The sequence below is a fragment of the Actinia tenebrosa genome, unplaced genomic scaffold (assembly GCF_029948245.1).
Source record: "Actinia tenebrosa isolate PJP-AT-01 unplaced genomic scaffold, QUT_ActTen_1.0 PGA_scaffold5__44_contigs__length_20552954, whole genome shotgun sequence".
NCBI lineage: Eukaryota > Metazoa > Cnidaria > Anthozoa > Actiniaria > Actiniidae > Actinia > Actinia tenebrosa.
In genome coordinates this window covers 6,109,698-6,120,865 of record NW_028292582.1, presented here as the reverse complement: position 1 = coordinate 6,120,865, position 11,168 = coordinate 6,109,698, and the positions used below count along the sequence as shown (strand labels likewise).

At 36.6% G+C, this 11,168-nt stretch overlaps 1 protein-coding gene and 1 pseudogene across 2 annotated transcripts; one reads left to right on the top strand and one right to left on the bottom strand.

The window, feature by feature from the left end:
- Positions 1 to 3,162: 3,162 nt before the first annotated feature.
- On the top strand, positions 3,163 to 4,270 carry LOC148906406 (uncharacterized; annotated as a pseudogene).
- A 52-nt stretch (positions 4,271 to 4,322) lies between these two features.
- On the bottom strand, positions 4,323 to 8,362 carry LOC116305120 (uncharacterized). Of its 2 annotated transcripts, XM_089038439.1 has the most exons (7): positions 8,165 to 8,362; positions 7,799 to 7,826; positions 6,885 to 7,213; positions 6,400 to 6,533; positions 5,768 to 5,901; positions 5,068 to 5,220; positions 4,323 to 4,808 (listed from the first exon to the last, which is right to left on the bottom strand). In XM_089038439.1, exons 3-4 carry the CDS (start codon positions 7,047 to 7,049, stop codon positions 6,456 to 6,458), a joined length of 243 nt encoding a protein of 80 aa, XP_088894565.1. In that variant the 5' UTR covers positions 7,050 to 7,213; positions 7,799 to 7,826; positions 8,165 to 8,362; the 3' UTR covers positions 4,323 to 4,808; positions 5,068 to 5,220; positions 5,768 to 5,901; positions 6,400 to 6,455. The 2 variants fall into 2 exon arrangements, 1 of the variants encoding a protein (XP_088894565.1); XR_016121431.1 differs by lacking the exon at positions 5,768 to 5,901 and having other exon boundaries at positions 6,400 to 7,213.
- Positions 8,363 to 11,168: the final 2,806 nt, after the last annotated feature.

The window sequence follows — 11,168 nt, the reverse complement described above, 5'->3', positions numbered from 1 at the left end:
TCTCTGGAATTCCTTGTCAGAATTTGCATGCGCCATCTTACTGAGAATTTCAAGTGATCGAAGTCTCTCAGCAGCTGTGATGCCAAGTTTCTTGCAGGTTATTTCCCTGCAAAAGGATCTTAGAGTGTGGAAAAGGCAGATGTTGAGAGATGCCTTAGGAAAGCAGCTTTTAAAAGCATCTCTCTCTGTAAAATCTTTATCCGCCATCACCATCACTGTACCATCCCAAGAAGGGTTCAATTTTTTGAAAGCTGTTACTGCAGACTCGATGACAGACTGCGTCTCCTCTGCCAAAACAAATAAACCCACTATTTCACTAGAACTATCTCCATCGACCACAAGGAGCGGATAATTTGGCATTCTGAGATCGAGGAGTTTATAGGTGGCATCAAGCAGAATGATCTCTGTGTACTTAGAGTACATTCCTTGCATGTACTCATCTTGATAAATAAGGCCTTTGAAATTGTTATCTTCATCAATTAGTATCTCCATTGTAGCACCTTCTTAACTATTCAAAAACTCGAGGACCTGGTCCAAATCATTTTGGTTGAGTTTTGTCTTGGTTCTTTGTTTTATGTTAGATATGTCTTTCAGAGTTATCTTTTTCCCTGAATCTCTCGACTTTCTGCTGAATTAGTTTGCTGTTAGCTTTTAAACTTAACGCTTTCTTTATGCCATTTCGTACTTCTTCTGGCACCAATCTCTGCCTTGGGAGGTGGTCATAGAGTTCTTTGGTTAACGAGTGGTTGTGTTCTTCCTTTAGACGGACAAATTCCAGGGCTTGGCCATCAGCTGACAACGAAACATTTTGAAGGGACAACCTTGGCGAAATGATTTCGTTCTTCTTTTTCGCTCCTTGGACGCGTTGGGATGACCTCCAAATTTGCATCGAAAAAATAGAAAGTAGTACTTTAAAGAGGCTTTAGCATTTGCAACTCTTTTTGGAGATAATTTTCTTGCACGTTCTAGAGTCCTGGAGTCTTTCTTAATCAACTCACAGTAGTTTGCTTCTTCGTACGCCTTTTTGAAAGTGAAAAGGTCTTCTACATGTAAGTTGTTAATTTTCTGGCCCACGAAGAAAGGACTTTGCTGGCCAGTAACATTTCTAGGTGTCCTCGGGGTCTTTTGACTCCTGGCTGCTGGTTGCATCAAATACGTCATCTTGACTATCACCACCAGCATTGTCTTTGCTTCCACCATCAGCAACATCTTCTAGATCTTCTTGTTCACTCTCACTATCTCCGTCATCTTTACTATCACTACCACCACCGTCTTTGCTCCCACCATCAGCAACATCTTCAATTTCACTCTCACTATCTCCGTCATCTTTACTATCACCACCGGCATTGTCTTTGCTTACTCCATCAGCAATATCTTCAAATTCACTCTCACTGTCTGCGTTATTTTTACTATCACCACCAGCATCTTCTTTACTTACACCATCAGCAACATCTTCAATTCTGACTGATCTTGTGCAGTTGTCTTCAAAAGCATCGACATCATCAGAGATTAAAGTAATCACGTCATTTTCAAGAACACTATCATAATCTTCCTCCTTGACGCCAATGGAAATCGCATCTCTTTCATCACCATCAACATCTGTTACACAGTAATCGCTAAAAGGTTGACATCGACCTGCTGATAACAGCCAAGAGATTATGGCGCATCTTAAAAGTCAGAATGCTTTGTTGGACGTTATCCACGTCAGAGATGTTGGGAGGTTTGCTGAGCTTCGAAGGAATGTTTTTCTCCAAATATTTGTAGCACGAGAAGCGATGGCAGCAAGGACTGCTATGGCAACTCCACAAATATTGCCACAACTTTGCAACGGAATGTTCTTCAAACACCGGAAGAGCACACATGCGATAATGCTTTGCTTTCGAGGTGACCGACTATGGTTCCTTTGAAGGGGCGGGATGGAGTTGACACTTCATAAATCATGGACACAATAGGTAAGACAAGTTGTTCTAAGTCATCAGGGGGATGCCATTCATTAGTATCACAATAATACCATGTATTTGTTGTGAGGTCTAAGTACAGTAGACTCCAGTGGCATCCAGGATGGACTGGAGTGCTAAAAAACACATTTCCGGATGATTTTCCCATGTTGGTAATGAAAGTTACATACTTAGTCGATCCCTTAATCTGGACTTGCAAAACCTCACGTTGATGTTCTTTGTCCATTTGAAGAAATTCGTTGAGCATGTGAACTGATGTTTCTGTACATGCTTTTTGCAGAATCTCCACTATGCCAGCGAGAATACTACCGTGGATCCATCAGTGTTCTTACCAGGAATTTCTTTCAGGGGGTCAAAGGGCCAACCAATCCGAAATTTAGGGGCCATTTAGAAAACTGGATGGGCCATTTCCAAAATCTTAAAACAATGAATAATAATGTTTTTAGCCAGTAACTCTGTTGCAAATCTACGACAATGTAAGACAGTTTTATTAGTAGTGACAACACAATAAAATTTCGCTGGGCAGCCATAATTGGGCCATCAATAAACAGAGGCAGTTAACACAGACTAATCCCAGACGTCTTGGCGATGGCGGCTATGTTGGATTCGTGGCGTTTCATGTGGACTTTCACCTTGTTTATTGACAATATAATGCGACTTTTATTATTTCAAAAGTACTCTAAATCTTTTAAACTAGCTGGAAGTATTCTTTGGATAATTTATGCGCCCTTGGGGGCGCACAGATTTGACATTTGTGCGCCATTTCTGATTTTTATGCGCGAATCCTGCAATGGCGCGGCCTGGTAAGAACACTGGATCCATTCTTTACCAGCAACAGTGGCCAAATCTGAAGCTAGTATAATATAATTTTTTTCCAGTGCACAATTGCCATCGGGATTGTTGAAAATACAATTGGCGAAAGTAGAGCAGTCCTTATTCTGCAGAACTATGGCAAGCCAAATGTTGCAATATTCAAAAGACAGACATTTAGTCAATTCAATGACGATTTATTCTATTCAGTGACGATTTAGTCTATTAAATGAAATGATTTATACGATTCAATGAGCTCATTCGATTCAATGAAATGATTCATTCAATTCAATTCAATGATTCATTCAATTCAATGATCCTGGGGAGGGAACGGTCAATCTCTCATGTCTGACAGCAGGAACGCCTGGCATTTGATGAAGAGTAACTTTTAAACATGGATGAAGAAATACCAGAATATCTTATCTCAGTTCTTGATAAAACTGAATGCATCTTTGATTCCAATCATCCAGCCGACATGAATACCATAGAAATGCATGAAGTTGTTCTAGATAGAATTGTTAGCTTTTTACGAGAGATTAGTGAAATCCAGTGTGATGATCAACAAGATTATAGACCTATGTAAGCGGTTACTTACGCTCCCTTGGCCCGAGGGTCCAAAGAAGCAGGGTATGAGAAAGTATTGCTAGACTAGACCCTAAGAATTCTGCTGGGGTGTAGTAGTCTCTCGTAGAAAATATTATGTACCTTGGCCCTATTCCCTTTGGCACCTTGATGGCCATCACTCACTAATACGCTGGGGATTAGTCATTCATGGTTGCATTGATGGGTTTTCAAGAAGAGTGATGTTTCTTCAATGCAATGACAACAACCTCTCTGAGACCGTTTTGTTGTTATTTATAAATACTATTGATGGTATTGGAGGATTGTGGCCTTCCCGAATACGTGTGGACAGAGGAGTGGAAAATATACTAGTGTGTGATGCTATGGTTGAGGCTCGTGGCCAGAACAGAGGCAGCTTTAAAGCTGGACCATCAACCCACAACCAGAGAATTGAACGTCTTTGGAGGGATGTATTCCGCTGTGTTGCACATTACTTTTACTATGTTTTCTATGCCTTGGAGGACTCTGGCATCCTTGACATTAGTAACCAAGTTCACATGTTTGCATTACATTTCACATTTTTGCCCAGAATCAACCAAGCTTTTAACAACCACAGCATTCGAACAGCAAGAAACTTGTCACCTTACCAACTGTGGTTAAATGGCATGATGCACCAGGATAACCCTTTGGCTAAAGGTGAACTTGATGAAGACCCAATAGACTTTCATAACTATGGTCAGGATGCTGATGGACCTTCTCCCTTTGAGGAAAGTGACAACAATGTCCAAGCCCCTTCTATTGATTTAGATCATGCAGAGAGCATAACCACCCAGCTCAAACAAGCTATTGATTCCTTGAGGTCCACTACTGAAATGGGGATTGATATTTATATTGAAGCTCTTGCATTTGTAGAGAATCTCATTACTGAACTAATACATTAGGTGTAAAACTTCAGAATATTTGTATTTTAATATCCAGACATTTTATGTCACCTGAGAAAAACTTGTTCTTTATTTATCTAACATAGTAGAAGAGTTATCTTTTAAATTGATTATGACAAAACTCTGATAATGAACTCTAACGATAACAAAACCATGTGACTAAAAAGGAAAGCTTACTTCTTACTAAAGCCAAGTGAATAGAAGGATTTCACTGTGGCCATGTTTTTGGACAGGAATAATGCAAAATATTTGCACCACAAAATAATTATACTCTCCAATTTATTTCCTGCCAAAAAGGCATTTTTAAATACTAAATCATGCAGATCAAAAAGCACTTCAGTATCTGGTAAATGTTTTTCTCCAGTTGGTCTTGGAAGCTGTAGTGCATTGACACAAGTGTTGGCAGTTGGCAAGAAGGAATTACTAACTTCATGAAAAGTTAAATGTGAATGAATTGAAAATCCTAGAACGGGTTCTTCATCGGTCCCTATGGCAAACTGAAGAATGCTTCCCAGCATCAAACCAGCCCTTCGACCACCTGCAGAAAATAACAGAAAGCTACAACAACAACCATCTTTGAAATGAGTTTGTTAAAACCCTATATTTTGATATCACCCTTGCAAACGAAAGATTTTAACTACGGACAAATGAATCACTTATGGCTCAGTTGCTACTCTTCTTCAACATAGAATAGGGAATGTGATTGGAGATGGGGGTAGTAATGGTATTTCCCAATTTGTTGAAACAATATATTTAATGTTTGTACCACTTCACACAACAAACAGCAGCGCACTTACTTGCAACTTCCCTTAGATACTTTTGGAATGCTGCATAAACAGCACTTTCATACTTTCTGGCATTTGAACCTTCTTCCCTAAACTCTGGTTTCAAAAAGTTATCAATCGCCTTAACAGTAATATTTTCGTGGGCTTGTCTGAAAAGATTTCAATCTGAAAAAAAAAGATTATTACTTGGTGGAATATTTAGGCAACGTAATGATAATAGCGATTGGTAACACTACATTTAGGAAAATGAAAATCGGAAAATCAATGCTTCTTAGTACATGTGCAGAAAAAAGATGACTAAACTGTGCTCAAAATATTAGTAATATATAATCAATCTTGTTCACATTGTAATAAGTCACCATTTTGTTCCAACTAAAGAAGGTTATATCAAGAGATGTTTAAGAGAAATTATCAAACACCTAGCCACACCCATTCCTCAAACTCCCCAAGCCCACAGAATTCTTTGGCTCAGTTAATTAGCAACAATCGTCTTGCTATTCTTGTGGTATAAAACAAATTCGAATGAGAAAGGAAACTCCCAAAATACTCAGGTAGTTGTAAACTGACGCTATATAATACAAATGACCTATTCATTCAAACATAGGTGGGGAGGACCTTAGGAGACATTGTGTTCTATTGCTTTTTCACCTGCCATGTACTCGGCAAATAGTTATATAAATAAAATATTAATTGATTCGTAATAGCATATTACTTGGTAGATCCCAACTTTCTTAAAACCAACTTTCAGTTGTTCAAGGAAAGGGTCTTTTACGCTTGGGCTGAAGACATATTCTATAATGTCTTCTGGTAAGGTTGGGATCTTCCCATCTTGAAGAACACTTAATCCTGTTAAGGAATAATTCTAATATTAATTGGTATTAATTCAATTATTAATTTTAATTGTGTTTACTCAAAAACAAGACCATTTTGTACCTGTTCATGCCAGTTGGAATTAGTTCAGACAGTTTCATTGTAAATATAATTTCTTGACTATCATTTTCAGATCAAAAACCATTTCTCACTGACCACAATAGGCACTTACGAAAAAATATCACCATCATGGTAGTTCAGTCTTAGAAAATTGTCCTAGAATTCTGATTTTGAGATGCATTTGTGAAGGGGGATTGAAATTTCGTGGCTTTTCAGTACCCTTGACATATTCACAGACCAAAATCAAAATGTCCTATTAAAAACATCAAAATTTAGTGACTTTTCTATGACATTGTAAACCCTGATGAACAACAAACACAACAAAAACTGAATGACCTGTGTACCAGTCTCATTCTATCATTCTTTTTCTTGAAAAACTGAATGATTTTTTCCTTTAAAGATTCTTAAACTTACCAAAAATTATCCCAATAGTTTTGTAATCTTCTGCCAAATGGGGTTGTAGCCCATTTTCAAAGAAATTTGCAGAAAATCTCTCTAATTATCAGTTGAAAGAACTCCCTTCTTGGTCCTCCTAGGTCTTCTGGTTCCTAAAATTCAAAAAGTCATTTCCAAATATATTCACTTTGTAATGGGAATGTGTCATCGAGTTTGCTAAAATACTGCTATTGTTATTGATAAAGGCCAAAGTGAATTCCCCAAAAGATCCCTCAGCAAGGTGTTAATCATAAGTAGCAGGGTGGGGGAAAGTAGCATTCTTAGCAAATCCAAATACACCTTAATAAAAACAAATTTTCGTAACCATAGCAAAATTTATGGAAGCTGTTGCTCACTACTCCAGTGGAGTGAGCTGAGAGACTAGAGCTGCTGTACTTCGAAGAAAGACATTGGAGAACATATAGTTAATATGTATTGTACAAAATTCTTAAATCAATACTCACCTCCCCATAAAACTGCACTTTCAATGTCTTTCTCAAGTTAGTTAAGCCATTAATATCCCCAAAGGCTGTTGGAATCAGATTGTATCGATCAACCATTATGTAGTTTGTGAGCCCTTCAGGTGCTTGACTCTGGTCCAGCACATTTAAAGGCCTACCAATTACCATTATCTTTTGGTAGTATCGCAATATTTCTACTGGGTTGGCTATCTTATTCTGTCTGCAATACTCTATTGTCTGCTTGACTAACTCAGAGATTTCATCCACCACGTCCAAGAAGGTAGCAGGCTCTTTGTTGGAGTCTTTTTCATCAAAAAGTGATTACAATAGTTCTAGAAATAGGCATATCATTAGTTTAAGTGGAAACAGTCAAGGAAATGAAATGCAAGATGTAAATGATAACTACTGACCATTATTTACAGGGAAGGAGGCTGGTGAACATGAGGGGGAGTTGTTTGATGTTCTTCATGGACACCTGCCTGATGTTCATGTGTACGCTGATGACACGCAATCGTATTTATCGTTTCGATCGAACTCTGTACCTGATCAGAATAATGCAATTGCTGCCATGGAACAATGTGTGAATGCTATTCGCAACTGGATGTTCTCAGAGAAACTAAAACTAAACGACGACAAAACTGAATTCTTAATCATTGGAACTAAAATGCAGTTGGAAAAGATCAGCATGAATCAACTAAATATTGGTGATGTTAAAATCAAGCCAACAGACATTGCCAAGAACTTAGGAACATGGTTTGACACAAATATGTGTCTTACAACTCAAATTTCTAGAACTTGCAGAGCTGCGTTTTATTATATACACAATTTAAGGCGCATAAGGAAATATCTTACTAGAGAATCTGCAGAAACTTTAGTTCACACATTGATAATGAGTAAAATAGATGTACAAAAAATACCTGTAATCTGAGATCCATTCTGTCTTTTCTGTCAAATAACGCCAAATAACACAAAGTTAACTTGTGTAGTTATGAAAAGGTTATTTGTTATTTGATATCAAAATTGTAAATTATCTCTGAAAAGCCCTCTAGGACGACAAAAAACTAGCAAAAGTGAAATATAGCACCACACATGCATGCTTCTATAAAAATGTACATTAGTGATCGAACTGTGGCCTGAGCTATGATCTAACAACCCCAGTTTAAATAGAGTCGAGATCATATAAAACTTTCCTGTAAGCTGCAAAGAAACCAGGAAAGAAAGCAAAAAAAAAACAAAACAAAACAAAAAAAACTTGAATGATGAGAAAGGAAATTTTTGCTTACCTTGAATTTATATTAATTTATATTGACTTTTATTCTCCTTTGAAAATGTCTACACTTTGCTGATATTTCCCGCCAACTGACATTTCCCGCCATTGTCACGAGGAAAAAAATTACAATAGTCACGCCATTCTTTGTCACGGCATGCTTATCAAGTGTGGTGGGGAATACCGGTCTTTTCGAACCAAAGTCTTTTCGATCCAGGTCTTTTCGAACCACCTATATACACTTTCGATCCACCTATATACACATTCGATCCACATACATACACATTTGATCCAATATAGTTGTGAAATATTTTATAGATGTTAAGTGTTTTCTTTTAGAAATATTACAGAAATATCACAGAAGAAGTGAATTAATCCAACTGAGTGAACCAAGTATCGTGTGTGATCGTGTGTGATATGTGTTAGTATCGCTTACGAAGTCAATAAGTTAGCCCCCATAGTCACTTCCAACGTAAAGTCTTTAGCCAAGAAAAAATGTTTTCTCCTTCATTTACGTGAATGTCCTAGTGAATAAAGTGAAGGAATATCAGGAAGAAGTCCAAAACTTTAGAAGCGAATGATTACTGTTGTGTGACAAGCGTGTATGACAATTAGTATGTGTGTTGTTACTGACTCTTCAATGAAACCGGTAAATCTTCTATTTGGTAACGAGTTATTTATTGATTTTTGGAATCTTCTTCAAAAACTTTTGTTATATTCAAGATGCTTTAAAATACCTTTCAAACAAATAAAGTAGGGGAGCGAACATCGCGAATGAGTTTAAAAAAGTCTGTAAAAGACGTGAACGAATAGATGTTGTGTGACGTGTTACATGTGAAACTTGTCAATGAAACCGGCAACTATCCGATTTATGTAAGTAATATTTGCTTGTTTGCCCAAATCTTTCTGCGAAAACTTTTTTTTATTATCCAAGAAGCTTTAAAATACCTGTCAAAAGAATAAAAACAGAGAAACATCACAAAAGAATAAAGAGAAAACAGATAATTCACGAATTAAAGGAGCGATACATAACACAACACATTTTATATACACATACAATAGAAAAAGCAGTTCGAGATAAACATAAAACCAGTCTTATTAAGCAAAAAAAGTCTTATACACGCATTTTATAATATATTTTATATTGAACTCACGGCAAATAAAGTAGGGGAAACATCGCAAAGGAGTTAAAAATTTAAGACACGAACAAAAATATGTGTGACAACAAGAGTGTTAAATGTGAAACTCGTTAATGAAACCGGCAAACTAGAGTCACTATCCGATTTGTGTATTTGATTGAAATATTTTGCTTGTTTGCCCAAATCTTGAGCACAAAAACACAGTTATTTTCTCCCATAATGTTTATGTTAAACTCATGGCAAATACATTAAGGGAAACACATGGCAAATGAGTTAAAACGTTGTGACAAATGTTTGTTGTTCGGTTGCGAAGGATGCTAAGAAGTGGAGTTTCTTTCAAATGAACCGTTTGTATAAGTTTTTACTAATAGACTAAATAGTTTCAGAAGTCAACAGTTTTCATTTTGATTTAGATGTTGATTAACTTTAGAAAAAAACTTTAATATTCAAGTATGTGAAACACATAAATAAGCTTAATCAATCAGAACTGAATGGCGTTTTGAATTCATTATTTCAATCCAAAACGATTTGATCGATTACAAAAACAGTTAGCATTTCATACGCTAAACCTAGCCACTGATATTTCCACTTCATGTTTATACACAGTTATTAGACACCATAAACAAGAATTTAAACGATTTTCTACTATTCAAGACAGGTTAAAGGTGTTTGTTTGAAAAAGTCTGTGACATCGATGTGTCATCTGATGCCCAGCCAAATTCATAGACGCGCATAGTTTTGATTTCTCTTTTGATCATAGTCTTTTATTCGGTGCTCAAGACAACTTTTTATAAACTATACTCTTTTAAATTAACTATGTACACAGCATATAGGACGTGTTATATGCTTTAGTTATATAGGTGGATCAAAAGTATATATAGGTGGTTCGAAAAGACCTCGACCTGGTTCGAAAAGACCTGGATCAAAAAGACTTTGGTTCGAAAAGACCGGTTACCGTGGTGGGAACTAAATTTCTTTATATAAAGTGAAACATTGCTAACTATGAGTAAATTAAGTATAAGAAAGCAACTACTTTTTCTGTTTCCTTGTTGGTCTATTTCTTTTGAGAATATTGTGTGTATTTTTTTTCGTTTTGTTGATTGCGTCCATGGAGTTTCGTGTCTGACAGTCTTCTCACCGCCGTTCATGCATACTTATTTTAATGTTTACTTGAATAAATTACCGTGGATACACTATGTAATTGTCAGCTCTATGGTGTGAAAATGAAGCGTGAATGAGATCAATTCGACTTTCAACAAAGCCGCTCTAAGTTTAGTTGGTATATTAAAAACTAGATGTTAGAATACGCCAGTAAAGTTGGAAATTCTATTACTGTCGGATACGGAATATTTTATCCGACAGTCCGTGGTTGGCAAAATGTTTCTAAGTTGCACTCAAATTGCGACTCACCTATAGAGAGCCGAGCGTTTACAGATGTTGTTGGTCGAGATTTGGGGCAACCAAGTTATAGATTAGGACCGTCTTATCAAACTTCTTATGTTTACAATGTAAAAGATTCAATGGAATTTATAACATTTTCAAAAATTTTTTGACTGTTGGACACGGAGTTATTTTGTAACCCTGTCCGACTGTCGGACACAGAGACACTTTGATCAAATTTGGACTGGCGTCAGAAAAAACTGTGCAATGTCACAGACCGCTTTGATATTGTTCTTGCCGTAATTTGCCTTGTTGTTTGGAGATGAAATGTAATAATAATAATAAAATTATTGAGTATTTTACAAAGTTTCATTACTTTACATTACTTTATCCTATTGAGAAATTAGATATATAGAATTTAACTTACGATGCGCGTAATGCACTAGTCAATGTAAATCCCTGCACCCCCTTAGCCGAGATAATTTTTACTTATCTTTTACT